This window comes from Haliotis asinina, chromosome 9 (assembly GCF_037392515.1).
Source record: "Haliotis asinina isolate JCU_RB_2024 chromosome 9, JCU_Hal_asi_v2, whole genome shotgun sequence".
In the NCBI taxonomy this organism is placed as follows: Eukaryota; Metazoa; Mollusca; class Gastropoda; order Lepetellida; family Haliotidae; genus Haliotis; species Haliotis asinina.
The window spans coordinates 13,356,054-13,374,926 of NC_090288.1; the positions used below are offsets into that span (position 1 = coordinate 13,356,054).

General features: G+C 37.8%; 1 protein-coding gene across 1 annotated transcript in view; it reads left to right on the plus strand.

The window, feature by feature from the left end:
• Window positions 1–18,873, plus strand: part of LOC137296597 (uncharacterized) — a 43,442-nt gene that overhangs the window by 471 nt on the left and 24,098 nt on the right. The window contains exons 2-4 of the mRNA XM_067828410.1: window positions 2,173–2,272; window positions 11,269–11,410; window positions 13,847–13,963. Coding sequence (XP_067684511.1) covers window positions 2,173–2,272; window positions 11,269–11,410; window positions 13,847–13,963 — 359 coding nt within the window. The remainder of the gene's footprint in view (window positions 1–2,172; window positions 2,273–11,268; window positions 11,411–13,846; window positions 13,964–18,873) is intronic.

An 18,873-nucleotide genomic window follows, 5' to 3' on the forward strand; every position in this document is an offset into this window, starting at 1 on the left:
ATGTGGTTCCACGTTGATCCTTCGAGCCTAAGACAAACAACATTGGGAACAAATGTTTAGATTAGGCTAGATTAACATTTTACACACTGTTAAAAGAATTTTGAAACGGAAAAAAATTGTTTGAATGTTTTGAATTCACCGATAATGAAGGTGTTGGTTCATTGTTCATGTACAAACCTGTTATAAGAGTATATGAACTTGACACACTATCAACCTTAAAATCCAAGTATGTTCACTTCTTTGAATGTCATTTAGAAGTGAAAATACATAAGAATGAAGATTTTTATGGATATCAACTTCTTTATGAGAGAACACAACATTTCGGAGTTAATGCTTACTCCTTCATTCAAGTATGTTCACTGTTCATTCAATTTTCAGTGAAATAGTTTAACAGAATTTTGAATTTGTCAATCAGCGTTCTTTTAAACTGATCTCTGAAAATGCATTGTTTAGGTGATTACCGTAGGTCTTTGTGATCACTGTATACATGAGACTTTGAAAGAGGGTGGTCAGAATTACTTAAAATAGTAGAACCATGTTCTACTGGAAGTCCTACTGGAAGTAGATTTCAAAAATTAAAGTATGTTTAAAAACTTAACTCTCACATACAACATATTGCTTCATTGTCAACAGTTACATTTGATCAAATATTTCAAAGACCACCCTTTCTGCAAATAATGGTTAATTTAAAGGTTACCTAAAATCAGATTAGCATTTAAATCAATCTTAAGAAGTAGATAAATCTGATTTGTTAGTGTCTTTTTCTAATTTCATGTGTTATGTTACTCAGTAATCAGTTTCTACCAGCATGATATCTGATAGTGCCATTGTGTAGTCTGCACCCAACACAATATGACAAAGGGTTAATTGCTGGACTTGGTGCCTTCTCTTCAGAGCACTCAGCTCAAACTGAGTGTAGACTATCCAGCTGGGTGATGTAAGCCAGGCTGAATAATGATGCTACAACACTTGGCTGATCGCCATGGTGACTATGCATCATTTCTGCTCTGTTGTTCAGCAAATGTAACAAACTTTATGATCAGTGAAAAAGGTTGTCAGCAGTTTGGATCTTTTTTTTTTGTGATTTGTCAGCCATTTTGGAGATAATTATACATGTGACCTGAAGATAGATTACAAGTGAACTAGATTTTTCATATTTGCAGATAAGGTGTAAAGTATGTTTGTAGTTTTTATTTGTTGTTTTGCATGTCTGCTGACCAAATATACAGATTAATAAGTGTTTTTTCCTCTAGTTGATGGTTGTTGTTTTTTTTATTTTGTATTATTTTTTTCATGATAAATAACAATGTTAAGCCATAGTAGTGTGAAAAACTTGTCAATGGTGTATTGTTGAACTTAATGTGGTTGTAGTCTGATATTTAGTCCCTGATCTGTAGTTTGTGTCAGATCACATCAGTGTAAGGGACTCTGCAGATTTCCTATTTCATGAACCTGTGAAGATCTGGGGCAGAATTATCTTGAGCAACCTGTGCTTGTCATAAGCAGTGACGAACGGGATCAGGTGGTCAGGCTTATGACTTGGTTGACACCTGTCATTGTATCCCAAATGCATAGATTGATGCTCATGCTGTTGGTCACTGGATTGTCTGGTGTAACTGTTATTTACAGCTTGCCACCACATGGCTGGAATATTGCCCAGTGCAGCATGAAATAAGCAACTACCCAATCTTAGTTCATGTCATACACTCGAAAACTAATATGGTAGCATTGTCCAGGTGACTTATTTTGTGCAAATGTCCTAATACTCCTATTTTAAACTCCTTAGTTTCCATGGACAGGAAGTTTGTTTTGATTAACAATATATCCATGTTTTCAATGTCAACACAGCAGGAAAGACAGAAGCAAATGATGTTGATAATAGGAATATAGGTGTTGGATCGCTTCAATCTGAAGTAATAACAAAACAAATGATGAACAACGACTTGATTCACCTTATGAAGTCCTGAAACACTGTATATTCATGAAAACAAGACCTTGTCATGCAACACGTTACATTCATGGGAGGATATGTTATGTGAAAAAGACATGGAGAACCACTAATAACTGTATCTTGATATGACTCCATGGAAACATGACACTTGCTGTCATGAGGTATACAATTAATTATGTGTTCTTCAGAACTTCCCTAATTGTGCCTGATTTGTGTTCCAGCTGTATCAGCAGCAGACGATGCAGAGGGGGAGGAGAAGGTTAGTGACGACTTGGGCAAGTCTAGAGAAGGGTCCAGGACTGACGATGAAGCCGTTCAAAGGTGATTGTCACAATTGTACAGGGATAGGGAAAGACGGGCCATTTTGCACATAAGAATAAAAAATGGCCCATTTAAATTTTGAAGTTTACTGTTGATAGAAGGGGAGTATCCCTTTCTAAATTCCGAAAATGGCTAATAATCCTGAAAGTGGCCCATTGTCAAAGTTCTTTATCCCAATCCTTGATTGTATGTTTCTACCTTACATTTATCAAACTTTCACAACCTGTAGATTCAACACTTGTACAAGCCCCAAAGATTCTGGGGCAGAAAACACCACAATAACTGTGATGGTAGATTTGCAAGTGTACTCATGAGATGTTTCAGTCACTATTTTGCCTGAAGCACACAGCTGATTGATCATGTTGGCAGGATTTTGGAATGTTGTCATATAGTTGGAATGTTGCAGTATTAAGTGGAATGTTCTTAGAATGTTATTATCACATTGTTCTTTATCATTTTGTTGCTGCATTAAGAGCAATATCAGTCATCATTGTTAGTCTTTAATCAAACATGAACAAGTGTTTGATACCATGAACACAGATTCTTGTCATCAGTGAATATGTACTCGGTGATCAACCTTGTCAGATATTGTGGCCCACCAATACACTTTGGTCAGCACTGACAACTTGCCTTCAGTGAAAGCAGGTTGATGGGGTAGCCTGATTGTTAAAGTGATCGCTCGTCATGTTGAAAACCGGGTTCGATTCCCCACATGGTGCATTGTGTAATGCCTTTTGAGGTGTATCCTGCTGTGATGTTGCTGAAATGTTGCTTAAAACAGAGTAGAATTAAACTCGCTTCTTTACAGCTACAGTGCACTGTGGTCAGTTGACAACTCACCATATAGCTAGACTGTGCCAGTGTGGTGTTAACCAAGGGGAACCAATTCATATTTTTCTAAAGTGGAATTCCCACAGAACAAACTAACAGGTTGGTGTACAGTGACTTGCCAATCTAAACACAAGGAAATGATTAAGGCTTGTCTGGTCTTGTTCATCTACTGTCCAAACCTGTCTTGCTGATTACTGGGACCAGTGGTTTCAAAACACATGGATTAGTGCATGGTTATTTTACGTTTCTGAACCTGATCTTTCACTTCAATTCATGACAGGAACCTGACATATTACATATTCCGGAAATTTTGCTGTCTTAGTGGAGGCAGGGCTTTAAATTTGTTTGTTACCATGGAAATAGTCTTTTCCAACTATCCAGGTTTTAAGTTGGGAGATTCGGGGAATGTTATTTGTGGTGAACATTATTCCATTGGTCAGGCTCGCTGACTTGGTTGACACATGTCATCAGTTCTCAGTTGTGCAGTTTGATGCTCATGCTGTTGATCACTGGATTGTCTGGTCCAAACTCATTTACAGACTGCCACCAAATAGCTGGAATATTGCTGAGTGCGACATAAAACTAAACACACTCATTGAAATAATGCTAATTGCAATTATGAAACCGAAAAACCGAAAAGAAATAAGAAAACAATAAGGAGAAATAAATAAAGTAATGAAAGGAATAAAAATTAACAAACTAAATAAATTAACAATGATGTTGAAATATGATACGTGCATCCAGTATGATCATGATCAAGGTTAGTGAGTCCTTCTGCTAGAAATAATGTTTTCATTTTTTGGTGTTGTAATTTCCAGCAGAGCAGTTAAGTTTCATCCAACAGCTTTGGTTGATGTTCTTGGCAGTGCACCATTAACATGTGTTTGTAATCAACTCTGGCGATTGGCTACTTTGATGTTCCGTGGCTACTAGCTACATATGCTTGCCTAGGCTGTCAGGGTATTAGCAACATGGAAGCTCACCTGTAATTAACCTCTTGTGTCTGGAGCCTGTCAGAACATCCGATCTTCGCTTTGATAATGATATTTACATTTGTCATGTTTTTTAACCGTAGAAGCGGGAAATATGCATTGGTTTGTTTGAAAGCAAGCATATTGGAATACATATACAAAATAATGAATTGCAAGTTATTAAGAGATGGTGAAATGATTGGATTTGAAAGATTGTTTTCATTTTTGTATCATTGTTATCGTTGCGCAGATTATAAGATTTAGTGAATCTAACTTACTGTTCGCAGCTCCTGATCATTGACTTGATTGATGCATGGTTGTGTGTCAAATCTAGATTGATGCTCACATAGGAAATCATCTGATTGTCTGTTGTGATTACTTACTATGAGTTCAACATCAAAAAACACTGTCTATATTGCCATGGGTAGGATAATAAATTGACCCAGTTAGACTAAAAGCTTGTTTTTGATTACTAGGTACCACAAAAAACCATAATGTCTGTAGCATAGCATGACAGTATTTCAGCTTGCTACTTCTTGAAATACCACTGTAGTCATTGCCAATATTGTATGTTCCTGACATTTGACAGATTTCCCCCAAATAGTGGCGACTTTGGTCCAAGCAGACTGTGAAGGCAGGCATGCCAGATATCGTTATAGATGTTATTTTTAAGTTTACGAGTGTTGCTGGTGTCGATGTGCATACAATGCACGAGGCTTTGGCAACTGCGTAGAGTGGGATGTGTGAATTTCTTGCTGCATAGTCAGCATTTAACATGTTTAGCACATGTAATATTGATCTTTGTAGAGAGTCTTGGCCGGCTGTTATTTGCTGATGGAGCTTGTAAGAACAGGATTTGAAAGCTTTCAATAAATTATCCTATATCATGCTTATGGTTTAAGTAGATTTGCGAAATAGGTCATGTCCTGCAGATAGATGTATAGTCGTTTTCACATGGCTCTGAAAATATTTACAATTTCTGTCGTAGGTGCTTGTTGAGAGAGAGCAAGATCAGTGCTCTATTCAGTCATACAGAGATGGTTTTTAGTTTTCGTTTTGACTTATGGAGTATGGTTATTTTAGAATGTTAAGAGAACATGAAACAGTTAATCTTCATCATGCTATAGGCAAGTTTTCAGTCATGAAACGGTCTTTAAGAAAATGTCTCAATTATGTGAACAACCCTTGAATTCTGGTAACCCAATTTTTTAAGCAGTGTGAATAAAATATGTATTCAGATATCATTGTTTTTTCTTGGCACTACAGACATCTGTCATTCTGATAGACGAAGTTGAAATGTCTGCCAACTTGATTGAATAAACAATTACACACTGAATTGATAAATGTGTTATTAGTGTGTACTTTACTTTGTAGATTTTATATATCCTGTTTGAGTAGTATATACAATAACCCAAAGAGGGTTAAGGATGCTTTCTGTGTTTTCTTTGTCACAGATCAAAATGTCCAAATCAAGTAATTGAACAAATGGACAGTCCTAGAACCTAGTTATTATTCTCTTGTGAAACATTGCCATGAAACTAAGATGTTTGATGCACTGTTTCTGTATCCCTGCACCTGTGTCTTGTAGTTCAGTGATCTATTAAGGTGGAAGATTAAATGACTACCCCCTTCCAACCTTGACTGTGCATCCTAGGGTGTCCACCCATCTGGAGTCAAGCCCAGAATGGTTACCTAGAGATGCAACAACCCTTAAACCAGTTACAATTATCAAACATTGCTCCCAGACTTGTAGTCATGAGAAAGTGGCTAATATGTTTGACCATCCTTGATGAGAAAGCAGTTAAGGATAATGGCTGCTTGATGTCTACCACCTGATGTGGTGGGATTGCCAATGGCTGCTTCCAGTGGAAGGGAAAATGGTTCTCTTTTGGCTTCTGGCAGTGAGATCCTGAGGTTTTCTGGTTTATGTTTGTGTCAAAGGTCCAAGTTCATGCCCATTATAAAGGTTCCAAGTTTTTTTCCAAGTGTCTTTGTGATATGATGAGAATATTTACAAATAAAACTCATCCACGAATAAACAGGGTTTATTTATGTCTGAAATATGTCTGTGTATCTTTATCTTATCAACATACTCGTGGCTACTTTATAACATTTGTTTTTTCATTTTTTATTTATTGATTCTTCTACATAATTTATGATTTATGATTATATACCAGTCATATCCATAAGCGTGTTTATTGATTACTCAAACATCTGTTGTCCAACAATACAGTGTCTATCCAGAGATCAGAAGACCTGTTGTTTGATGACCATGCATGATATGAGCATGTGTTAAAAAGTGGTACTTGTTGTTGATGGACATTCAAGGGATAAAACAAATACTGCTAGGGTCAGTCAACACTGTTAGTCATGTTCTTGTTTTCATTATGTGGGCTAGAACTATAAAACCAGCAAATGTCTGGCTTGATACTACTACAGATACCATGAACAGCGCACTGTTCTATGACACCACACACACACACACACGTGCGCCACGCCATGCCATGCCATGTTGAAATCCATCAGACCTTACATTGCATGCTGGAAGTCTTGGGGTCATTGACCCTGAAAACAAATAACAGTGACGCTCCTGTCTGAAAAGCGGAATTTCTCTATAGCACGTTTTGCACAAGTAATGGCTGACTCAAGTTCCCTCAATTTTCAGGCATTATGTGTAGCAGATTCGAAATTTAATCAAAATTAAGCTGAAATAATGGTTTAAAGTTATTGGGAAAAATGGCAAAGCAGTCAGGGCATCCATATAATGTGCCCCAATGTTGAAAGTGAGTGAGTTTAGGGATGTAAAAGGGATGGGATGTAGGATAGGCTTGTGGATGGTGGGGGTGAGATGGTTTTTTTGGTGGTTTGGTGTTTGCACCAGATGCAAAACAATGGCAGCAAATGTCAAGCACCCCAAGACTGTCTCACTGTTCAACGGTGTCGTATGAACTTTTGCCATAGTAGACAACCAAGGTTCCATATTAAATCCATGCTTAAACATGTGAGCTCAGTATTTAATAACACCTGGTCTATATTGCACATTTCTGCTGCTACCACAGTAGAAGTTGAACCAGCTGGGTAGCACCCCAATAGCGAGTGTATACACTGCGTATCACTGTGCGGCATGCAACACGATATCTGCCCAAGTTTGGCCACTCACACAGTGAGTGCCGGCTGTACACTGTTCTGTTCTTCCAACACTGCTAGTGCTTTGACTAGAGGTTCCCTCTGCCAAAAATACACTGCTACCTGGCTTGTGTAAATTACCACAGTAGAATGCTGGCCCGAGCAAGAACGCTGAGCATTGTTCTTGTGTGTTAAGGTCACATGTGCCGAGGAGAAATAAGACAACAGTCTCTTTATTGTGTTTGTCATTTTGGAACGGCACCACAAGACGAACAAATTAACCTGGTGTTTAGGTTGGAGGTTTTTTTTTGTTGTGCAAGTTTTGAGATGCTTGGTTTCACGCGATGCTGAAATGTTTGAATTATGCATAGAATGTGTGGACAAAAAATATCTATAATGCCACAATGGAATGAAGTAGAATTTGTTGTACGAAAAGAGTTGCTGTTCATGTGTAAACGTAATATCACATCATAAAGCACAGTGCACTATTTCACTATTAGTCTTTAGTCTGAAGCCTGTGTCCAGTAAAATTCTGTTTGGTGAAGTAACATCTCCAGAGAATAGCCTATCTGCTTAGACCAGGACTTGTCTTGGATCACTCACTAGAGACTAGAGAAAATACATGGTTGCTTAACTGATTTTGCCTCTTGAGAATTTACTGGTGCAGGCTTTCTTTCATGTAGGGTGAATTTCAGTTACCTGAAATGTCAAGGCCATAGATACAACTGATAACTTTTTCAGTGTCGGAAACTCATTTTCCTTACCGTTTGGTTCGAGGATAAAGATATGGTTTGACAAGTAAGTGAAATGAAAGGCAATTTTCATCACTTGCACATGTGGTTTCTAATCTTTCAAACATGTTGTACTTCCATAAGTTTTTATGTGTACTGTACCTCACTAAACAGTTGTCTTTGCAGATATGAAAAAAAGCAATGGTCAGTGTCATGAGAGTTAAATGTCAGAATTCCAATAACATAATTCTGTTGTGTCGAATATAGTACCATTATTGCCACTGAAAATGTTTGTGTAGACTACAATATTATTTATGATACTGATAATGGTCTTGTGTAATGCCCGTTAAAGTTGTGTGGAACATGGTGCCATTCCCAACATTGGTAATAGTTGTGTGGAAAATAGTACCAGTTCCAGTGGTGATAATGGTTATATGGCATGCAGTATTTCTCATGTTACCTGGACTGTGTCACAGCATGGCAAATACATTGGTGCTGAGATCGCAGAGTTGGAACATTTGCAGAATCTCATCTGTTATGTATTCCACATGAAGACAACAAACACACAGGTCTTAGAACAGTGAGAGAATACAGGAACACTTAGGCCTGTTATCCATGACTAATGATATTATAAGTTCAACTACTGATTATTAGTATTATGTAGTGGGATGGTGAGGTAGCCAAGTAGTTAAACTTAAAGCTTTCACTCATCAGGCCAAAGACCGGGGGTTGATTCCGAACATGGTTTTAATGTGTGAAGCCCATTTCTGGTGTTTCCCACCATGATATTCCTGGAATTTTGTAAAAGGCGTAAAATTAAATCCCTGACCTGGTTGTCACTCCATTGTATCCAAAATGTGTATCCAAATGCTCATGATGTTTATCACTGGATTGTCTGGTCCAGACTCGATTATTTAGAAATCGCTGCCTAACTGGTGGATATTAGCTGGGTGTACTGTTGAGCAACAAGCAAAATTGTTCCACACCATCTGTCTCTTTGATATGGTTAGTCAGTGCCCATCAAGCCGAAGATTGTTTTATTCGTCGTGGGGATATGATTTTTTGGTTACTTGCTGTCATCCTGCGTGCATTCTTCTGATAAAAATGTGAAACTCTACTGACTACAAAAGAGTATTGAAGTGGAAATATATGTAAATCATTTGGTATCCATGGTGAACAACTGGTTGCTGTGGTTGCCATTGAGTATTTACTTGACATGAGGGATTTATACTCAGTGGTTTATACGAGTTGTGCAAGTTAATTTGCAGTGAATTGATTTATAGAACATTTTTCACCAGGATGATGTTACATAGATCAATTTTCCTGGATAGGTTTACATATCTATCTAGAATATGGTGTATATGAATTTGTTAAAATGTTATTAGGTTACTGTGGGATTTGAAAGGAACAACTTATACATGGAATATCACTTAGCCCTTGTCTTGTTAATATGAGCATGCTTTTCAAATCATTAGATATACGAGCTATTTGCAGAAATGGAGAAATTTAAATTTGTTTTTGACATCTTCAGTATTAGGATAGTGAGATTTTGGGTTTTTTTAATTTAAAATAAACGCAAGCCAAGAGGAAGTTTTTTGACATCCAGGGATGGATACTGCTTTTTGAGAAAGTGGGGGTGCACACTTAATTTTCACCCATTTTTGATGTTCATTTACTAAGCTATCAGGACAAAGGGTACGGTGCATACCTCTGGATCAGCCTATTGCTATTTTCAGTATAAATGTGTGAAATAATTGTCAGTTAATACAATTCCTATCTAAAATGACAGCCTTCAATATGTAATCTTGTGTGTTTCATCTATGTTCTGATTTCTGAGAACAATAAAGTAGTTGTCTACAACTGACATTTCTAGCAGTCAGATCCATGGAACAGTTTTAATCTAGCAGTTGATGACTGGTATTCATATAAGATGTAGATGTTTTATATGATCCACCACAAAGACCTGCAAGATTAAAAGTTTTCGCCACTCAGTCACTTGGAGAATCCCACCAACCTGAGCCAAGATATGCCTAATAATGTTACTTACAAAGCTTTATCTTATCAAACTCAGAGTTAAAATGATTTTCCCAGCTGAACCCTTAAAGTATCGACTGCTTCCATCTCAGAATAGCTACGACTCAGCCAGATGCTTGCATTGCTGGTTTTACCACTGTACGTAATTCCCAACAATACAAGACTGTCTCTTGGTGCTAGGGTCATTCAGCAGAAATACCTGTGTTTGTTGGTTTGCCGACAAAATAAACCATCTGGCTGTTGTATGGCCATTTTTCATGGCTCTGGATATCATTCTTATGTTCACCAAAGGCATAGGGCCTTGGGGTAACTCTTGGCAACAAGATGGATAGCCATGGCAGTCCAACTCAAAAATAACCACTGCGGAAGAGTAAATAACTGCAAATGTTAAGAGGATGTTTATTGCCTGCCTGAAAAGTTTATTTGCAGTAGCAATGGAGAGTTTTGATATACACCAGTGTTAGTACTGAGGAAGGTTGAGTGTGATCTTGTACACCAGTGCTACTGATGGTTAGAATCAGTGTTGGTTACTAAATGATTGATGTGTCTGTGGAGCTATAGGGTACACTGAAACAATTGTTGAAGTTGTCAGACAGGAAAAACTGACACTGCAACTGTCTTGTTTATCAAACTATGGACAGTTTTTCCTTCCATAATTTGTAACCACAGACTATCATAAAAACAATATTTGTTCTTAATGAAGTCTGATTTAAGTTGAAAAGTCCATATGCAGAGTTTCCCCCCCTGATGAGTGATGATGCAAGGATGTGCATGTTAGTCAGGCGATGACTGTTATCCTAGACTGCTATTATCCTTGACCGGTTTGTAACTGGATCACCAAAATGGCAATGTCTATGAGTTGTCACATGTGGCTGTCCTCATAAATTAAGTTGTCCCTTCATAGTATACCTTTCAAAGTGGAAATAAATACCATGACTCTGGTGATATCTCTTCCATGAATGACATTTTATGCTGTTTATTTGTGTGATCTGAAAATTCCTTGGCATCTTGAATACATGATGTTCTACCTTAGGCTTCCAGCATGCAACATGCGATCTAATGGGGCTTAACAAGGCATAATTTGTGCATCTGTTAGTATTAACCCTTGGCAACCTGTGGTATAACAATGGAATTGTTGCTCATGGTATCACTCTCTGGTTATTTTTATTCTTCCTTCATTAAATGTGAACAGGAATGTAGATTTAAAACCCAACACATCCATATATGTCAACCTTGTGAGTAGCTGATGTTGAACTTGTTTACAAACTGACCGGCAATGATAACATATGTTTGTTTCTTTCAGGGAGGAGGAAGCCATTAAGATAGACGGACTAAATGTTGCTCAAATGAAAGAGCTGCGAGAGCAGTCAGAGAAGTTTGCATTCCAAGCGGAGGTGGATCGTATGATGAAACTCATCATCAACTCACTCTACAAAAACAAAGAAGTAAGTTGTTTTTTTGGTACTTAGGATCATGGTTTTCTCTTTGACACAAATTTGGGGACTGGTGTTACGAAACGTGTTTCTCATTGTGCTGTTTAAGATCATTTTTCTTATTGCATCTCTGAGGTATTCGTGTTATTCCTCATATGGGCCACTGTAAACTTGGGGATTGGATGCCCACAATGACACTGAGGTGTTGGAAACCCTTGTCATTGGTTTTGATTCTGATTGGATAAAACCTTGAAACGTGTTAAACTGTTATGGTCAGCTTGTCAGATGATGTGCAATGGGGTAGCCAAGTGGTTAAAGCATTCGCTCATTACCCCATAAACCCAGGTTGAATTCCCCAAACATGGGTACAATGTGTCAAGCCTATTTCTGAAATTCTGGAGTTTCCCCGCCATGATATTGCTAGAATATTGCTAAGAATGGCGTAAAACCTCACCAACATAATATTACCAAGATGATGTAAAAATAGAACTCACTGTCTCTTTCATCCCACATTGCTTTAGCTGTTGTTTCATCATAAGCCTGACTCTGTGAAATACTATGACATTGTTGAAAGCAGAAGGCAATCAGGCATGAATTTTGAGGCGATAAAATACTACTTGCTTTGGTTGTAAAAGCTTGACACTGTAAGAAAAATAGTCTTGTAAAATACATTTCAGTAATCACCTGTCAGCTCTTTTGGAAGATTCCTGACTGTCCATGCTCACTGAACACATATCTGTCCAAACAATCACACAAACTGACGTCTGCTTGCATTAATTACCACCATTTGCTGCTAATTAAGCATGAAAGAAGCTCACCAGCGTAGAAATTCTCTCTGCCAGATCTACCTCAACACATTTTCCAGGAAATGATTTTCTTGACAACTAGATTTACTGCCCAACATTACTCAACTTATGACCAATAACTCACTTCGATGATTCTGAAAAAAAACAATAATTGTTGGATACAAAAGCATCTTGCCTCCAGGTAAAGTTTCAATCTTTACCCAGTATTTGTCGTGGAGGCCAGCTCTTTGATAGCCTCAGTCAAGAGAATTGCGGGTTCCAGATACTTCATCCTGACTTCTGACACAGGTTTGGTAATGCGGCTGCACACATTCCGTTTGTGGAATTTCTAGTTACTGAATGCTACTGTTTTGACTACCTATAATTTACTTTAATTCTTCGGATGCGATCAAGTATAAACAGACATCTAAAGCCTGGTGTTCATGCCTGTTTCTCTACCTACTATGTTCTGTTTTGGAATGCGAGACATTTTGTAAGAAAGTTGTATTATTAGCTGGAGTCAAGGCAAGTATATGCAAGCATTACATTCGATGCTTTAGCAGGATTTTTTCACAAATGTAGCAGCATATTGCAGCAAAACCATGGTAACTGCCGTGTTAGGTGTCATGCATTATCTGTTGGTTAAGATACTGAACATATATATTTATAATTGGGATCATAAATATTTTCTGTGATACTTTTTTTGTTGTTGTAAAGACAATGGATACAATGTTGTAAAAAATATCCATTCATATTTTCATGATGCTTCAGTTTTTGTTCATTGCTTATTTCTCAAGGATGAGAATTTACCATGGAATTCCACGTATTGAATCTCACTGGGATCATTCGTGTGAATCATTTAGAACTGCACCCCCTAAGATCCCCGCCTCATTTTCCTCTTTTTTTTTCACTCATCCCTGATTTCTACTAAACTGCTGACTCAGCAAATGGTTTTGGATTCCCCTCATTATATATAACATAATATAGGTTTTACTTCTGCTAAATGCACTTGCCTCAACCATTTTTATCAGTGTCTTATGAAACAGTTTGTGTGGGAAAGTAAGTTTCATGTTTTTCATGTACACATTCTTCAGGAACGTTGATAAACAGACAGAACACCTGTCAGATTTATGTATGGTGATGCATACATGTTTGGAACGTGCTTCACACTCTGATAAACACTGTAGTCACATAAACTTGATAAACACTTTGCACTTAATCAGTGCTGTCTTTTTTATTTATTGTATCAGGTGCATTATTAAATGTATTTAAAGGTAAGCCTAGGTATTTAAAATTTTGCTCTAAAATCGACAGTTTGTAAGCATTCTTCTGTGATTGTTACTCATACTTTGCAGTTGCCATGGTAACAGTTATAATTGTATTTTTATGAGGTGGTTCTAGTTAGTTTGAGATACAGAAGATTTGTGGATGAATCCTATCTTCAGTATTCTTACATGCAATCTAAATGTGTTTGCTTTAAAGTTATTAATTATATCTTCAAAATGGTAAATTGTAGATATAAAGAAATCTTAGATATTTGGAAGTCATTACATTCTAATCTAAGCACAGTTAACTACACAAACAGCAATATTTATTAGTTTTTCAAGGTTTATAAGTGTATTGTTACAATGTTTCATCTTTGACACTGTGTCTGTGTTTTCAGATTTTCTTGAGAGAGTTGATCTCCAACGCATCTGATGCCCTGGACAAGATACGGTTCCTGTCTCTCACAGACACCAGCGCACTATCAGCCACAGATGAATTGTCAATAAAGATAAAAGTAAGTACTAAAGACGCCTCATGTTGAGTATAGACAACATTCTAAGAGTGGAGACAGGGCAGTGGGGTGCTCTAGTGGTTAAAGCATTCTTTCATCACGCTGAAGACCCATTTCTCATGTCTCCTGCTATGATACTGCTGAAATATTGTTAAAAGCAGCATGAAAGTGGGGAAACATTTTCACTCCACTAGCCTGGCCAGTGATTTATTTCCGGCAGATTTGTTTATTGACAGCTATGGTATATCAATTAATCAAAAAATTCTTAATTACAAATCTACAACATTAGATGAATGGTATACATTGTTATGTGTTTTTCGGAAGAAATCTTCCACGTGAGATAAGATGCTTGGCAAGTTATCACTCTAGTCCTGAATAAACTATAGTTTTAAAACATCTCATTAAAACCAAATTAGTTTGAAGCATCTGGCAACAGGATATCAATATCTGATCTACGGCCAACCTGGCAAGTCAAGAAACTTGACACGTCTGCCTTCAGTCGATGGTCTAAGCAGAACTGCAGATGCACGTTCATGCTTTTAGTAAACTTCTTTTATTCTGAAACACACTACCTCCTCACATTTTTCTTGTAGTATGTATCTCATAATCAGGGAAACTTGCTTCTTCAGCTGGAAATATTCATTTTAAGATGCTATTTGATGCCCAGAGTTGCAAGGCATGTGTTTGAGAGATAGGATAGCCTGGTTGCCAGCCATCGTGCTAAGTATTGCTATAGACAGTGGAGGGTGCATGTTATGAGAGTGGGATGTAAACATGCAATCTGCTGAATCTTCATGTGGATCTGTGCCAGACCAGGACTGTCGCCATGTTGATTTGTGCTTGGCAGGTTTCTGTATACTAGTGTGTTTAAGAGGACTCGTTTCTGGAGCACTGTTAAGAATGACACGAGTAATAGAAAAGCTGCTATTAGATATGCAGCCTCTAGACCAGTGTTATTAAAGGATAGAAGTCATGGTCTTTGTCATAAGGGTTTGGAGATGCATAGCATGCCTGCAGTAAACTTGGACACCCTCACTCCTGCAAAGGGAACCTTTTGAAGGTGGCAGATCCTTTGTTTCATGTGTGAGTGATTCTGAGGTTGAACACTAAGGTGTTTCGTGTGTGACCCGATGGGGTGGATTGTTGGTTTTACTATAAACTGCTTCTTTGCCACCCCAGGGTCAGTTATTGACAGGCTGCCATGACACGTCGTGTCATGGTTTTTAATCTTGCATCAAACAAGTTCACTCAGCCTTGTCAGAGTCTGTGTTTCACTCACTTACCCATTTGGTGCCATGTGTCTTCGCCATGGTTGCCAGCTGAGGAGGCCATGCAGACTAAAGCCAAAGGTTGTCGTCTGTTTCCATCATGGCAGTCCTGACACATCACGATTGGATTCGCTATGTCCCATCCCAGAATACCCATGCCTGTACTTATTGTAGGTGTAATGCACGGTATGCTTGCACAGCTAATTGTGTGTAGTGATCATGTTGCTTATCTAGGATTCTTTTTGAAATGTATATTAGCGAGGCTAAGCTAACATTGCTCTCTCTGTTTGAAATAGATATATGATAACATGGTAGATCCGTATAATCAGGAATGTAACAATAAGGTGCAATTCAATTTGTACCCTGAAACAGTGTTTTTAAGTTCATATCTCCCTTTTAGCAGGTGAATCACAGCACTGAATCATTTCTTCTTAAGTATCAGAAGCATGTTAGCTAGGGGATTCAGTACAGATTATGCTATTTATGTCTAGTCAGAAAATACTGGAGAATCTGCATCAACTGATTCTTTAACAGTTCCTGTTACTCACATATTTACATCTGTACACCTGATACATATATACTTGTATTACCATACAGGAATTATAAATCGATATATTGTGAGTCCTGCCATGATACAGTGGTGGTTAGGCAGATTCTGTAGTATTTCCAGTTTGACTATAAATAGCAGAATCTTCATTACCCTGAGCTGGTGTTTCTCTCTACAATAACCATCTTTGCTGTCAGAGATTACGAAAACAATGATTTGTGGATGTGATTTACTTACAGAAAAGGAGATTATGATTTATCAAATATGCAGTATAGACATATCACACCCATACTATTGGCATGCTGCTTCATTGTATTGTTACACCTATCTGGGAAGGTGAATGTTTCGCAAAGTGAAATCTGGGTATGATACAGGACCTTCGTAGACTACCGTGCAAAGGGCCTATTTGTTAATCAGTGTAGAATCTGGAATGATTTCTTTCAGGGCAGACTTATCAGTATAGCAGACAAATGTCACCTTGACTTACCGTTGAGTCTGTTGATTGATGCAAGAACTGACTCATGATATGGTTAATGAAATGTTATTGGTGCCTGTTATCATGTCATGATTTAATGCAGACAAGGTTACTCTTGTCACAGAAATGGCCAAAGCATGACTCAAGTCATTTTGGCATGATTAGAATCCAGGTTTAGATTTCCTATTAGTTAACCTATCTTGCTTTCCATAACCAACACAAATGTTTAGATGAAGCAACATTTTGGTCTTGTTACCGGAGCACTTAATACATTCTGCATTTGAGGGAAAGCACCTGCGCCATTTGCTGAGGGTTTGTTCTAAGGTCTTGGGTGTACTCTTACCTGTGCTGAGTGATGCTTTGCTATTGGTATAGGCTGCCTTCCAGGTGTTGCTCAGAGTTGTCTGACCTTTTCACGGTCATTCTGTTTCTTGGGGGAAGCCACTTGTTCCATCGGGGCTCAATTTGTCTTTATTCTGGTTCAGATATATTCCAGTGTGTTATTGCAGCTGTGTCAGGTTGAAGTACATGTGTAATCTTTTTAATTTTATGGTTTAGATGTGGATAAATGTTTCTTCAAAATGATAGCTACACCAAAATGTCGGCATGTTGATACACACACTGTTGGAATTAAATCCTGCCAGTTCTTACAGGGTAGAGATTCGGGGCATATCTAAGTGGTAAAATCATGTGGTTGTTGATATTAGAAACCTAAGTTAGGCTGGATTACTCATGTTGGCTGCAGAAACAAGATACCATTCTCAGCAAGGCAACATTGTCACTGAAGCAAATAGTGTATGAACTGGTCAGTAAATCATTTTGGGTATTGTGGCCCCCTTCTTTCATACTTGAATTATAATTTGTTTTCGTTTGTGACATGGGGTATGATTGGCATCCTCATTTTTCAGAATCTTGGATCAGCTAACTGTACATGTAGATACAGAAAAAATACCCAGAAAAGTTTGCCAGAAAAATTATGAATAGAGACTATCTGCCATCAAAAAGTAATGTCTGACATGAAGAGTACTGAATCTGAGGTAGCAACTACATTCTTGATTCCATCCATTACATTGTGAATACTATTACTAAAGCAGTGCCAAGTATGTATGTCTATATTATAAAAATAATCTCCAAAAAGTGCCTCTATCATTTAGAAAATGATTTTATTAAAATATTTTCAAATTAATTAATTCTGAAATGTTTGTATTGTAAGTATTTGGAACTGAATATCTAAGGTTAGGAAAGCAGTATTTTGACAACAGAAGTGACCATGTTATAGGTTACAGTACCAACTGTCTGGCCAGGTAGTAAACTAACCGAAGATAGCATCAGCTGCTCCCTCCTTGCCTTGTAATGTATCACTATGCAGCAGAGAGGAACCCAGTTTGAAAAATGCTATTTCCCTCACAGCTAGCTATAATTAACTTTGTACATATGGCACACTCTGCTGGCTATGCATGGAACGACCAGAAAATACTTAAACAGTGTTGGAATATACATTATATAGCTGAAGAGATTTTCTGCTCAAACTGACACCACATTGTCCATAATCCTCACCCAGATGTCTTTTATGGCTGATTGTTTATCGTGTTTATTGCTGATTCTTGTAATAAAGCGTTCTATGTAAATATTTCCTGCCAAGAGTGGAGGTGGGTACGTATTTTACTAGAGATAAACGGTATGTTGTTTGATATTATGCCCAGAAAAAAAGATAAGCAAGTCTGTCTGTGGAATGGCCATGATGCTCCTGGTTTGGAACTGTTTGAGTAGTTTGTCCATTGATTGAGCCATGCCATATGGTACATGCAGAATGGCGATATGGACATTATTTCCTTCTTGCTGTGGCCATGACAGACTGATTCTGTACTAGTGATGAAAGTGAGGCTTTATCACACCGAGGGAGTTCTCTTTACAGATAACAAATTTATTTTTGTGTGTTTGAAGTTGATCCTATTTAATTTAATCGTTTCTTGTCTTTTTTTTACATAAGCCTGTTTATTATCATTGCCATATTCGTGTGTGTGTGTGTGTGTGTGTGTGTGAATGTCCTCAGTGTCCCTTACTAAAGAGGATTGGTTGAATATTAGTCATGTGACCTGGCTGATTGTTGCTTGTATTATCAAAACCTTGTTTGCCTGGCAGTTGCTTTCCTAGTCAACATTCAGTCATTTATTACATCCTTGATGTACCTGAGCTGATAAGTTTTCTTGTTCTGTATGGGTAGTAGCATAGTCTAGAAGTTCAAGCATCCGCTCATCATGCTGGACGCAGGTTCAATTACCCACATGAGTGCAAAGTGTGAAGCCCATTGCCATTGTTTCCTGCTGTGATTTTGCTAGATTATTGCTAAAAGCAGCCTAAAACCATACAGGCACACTCTTGTCTTGGGCATGTTGCAACTGATGACAGACATGGGGATTAGGTGGCCAGTTTACTACCAGCATGAACAGTAACACTTTTTCAGAATCAACACTCATTCATTCTCCTTACATATATTTCAAATGATTTGTGCCAGATATACGTTTGCTTCAATTGTTTCTTCATGCACATCACTAACAAGTCACTAGCTGTACCAAGAAGTCAGTTTGACTGAAAAACAGTAAACAGTAGTCTGAAGCATTTT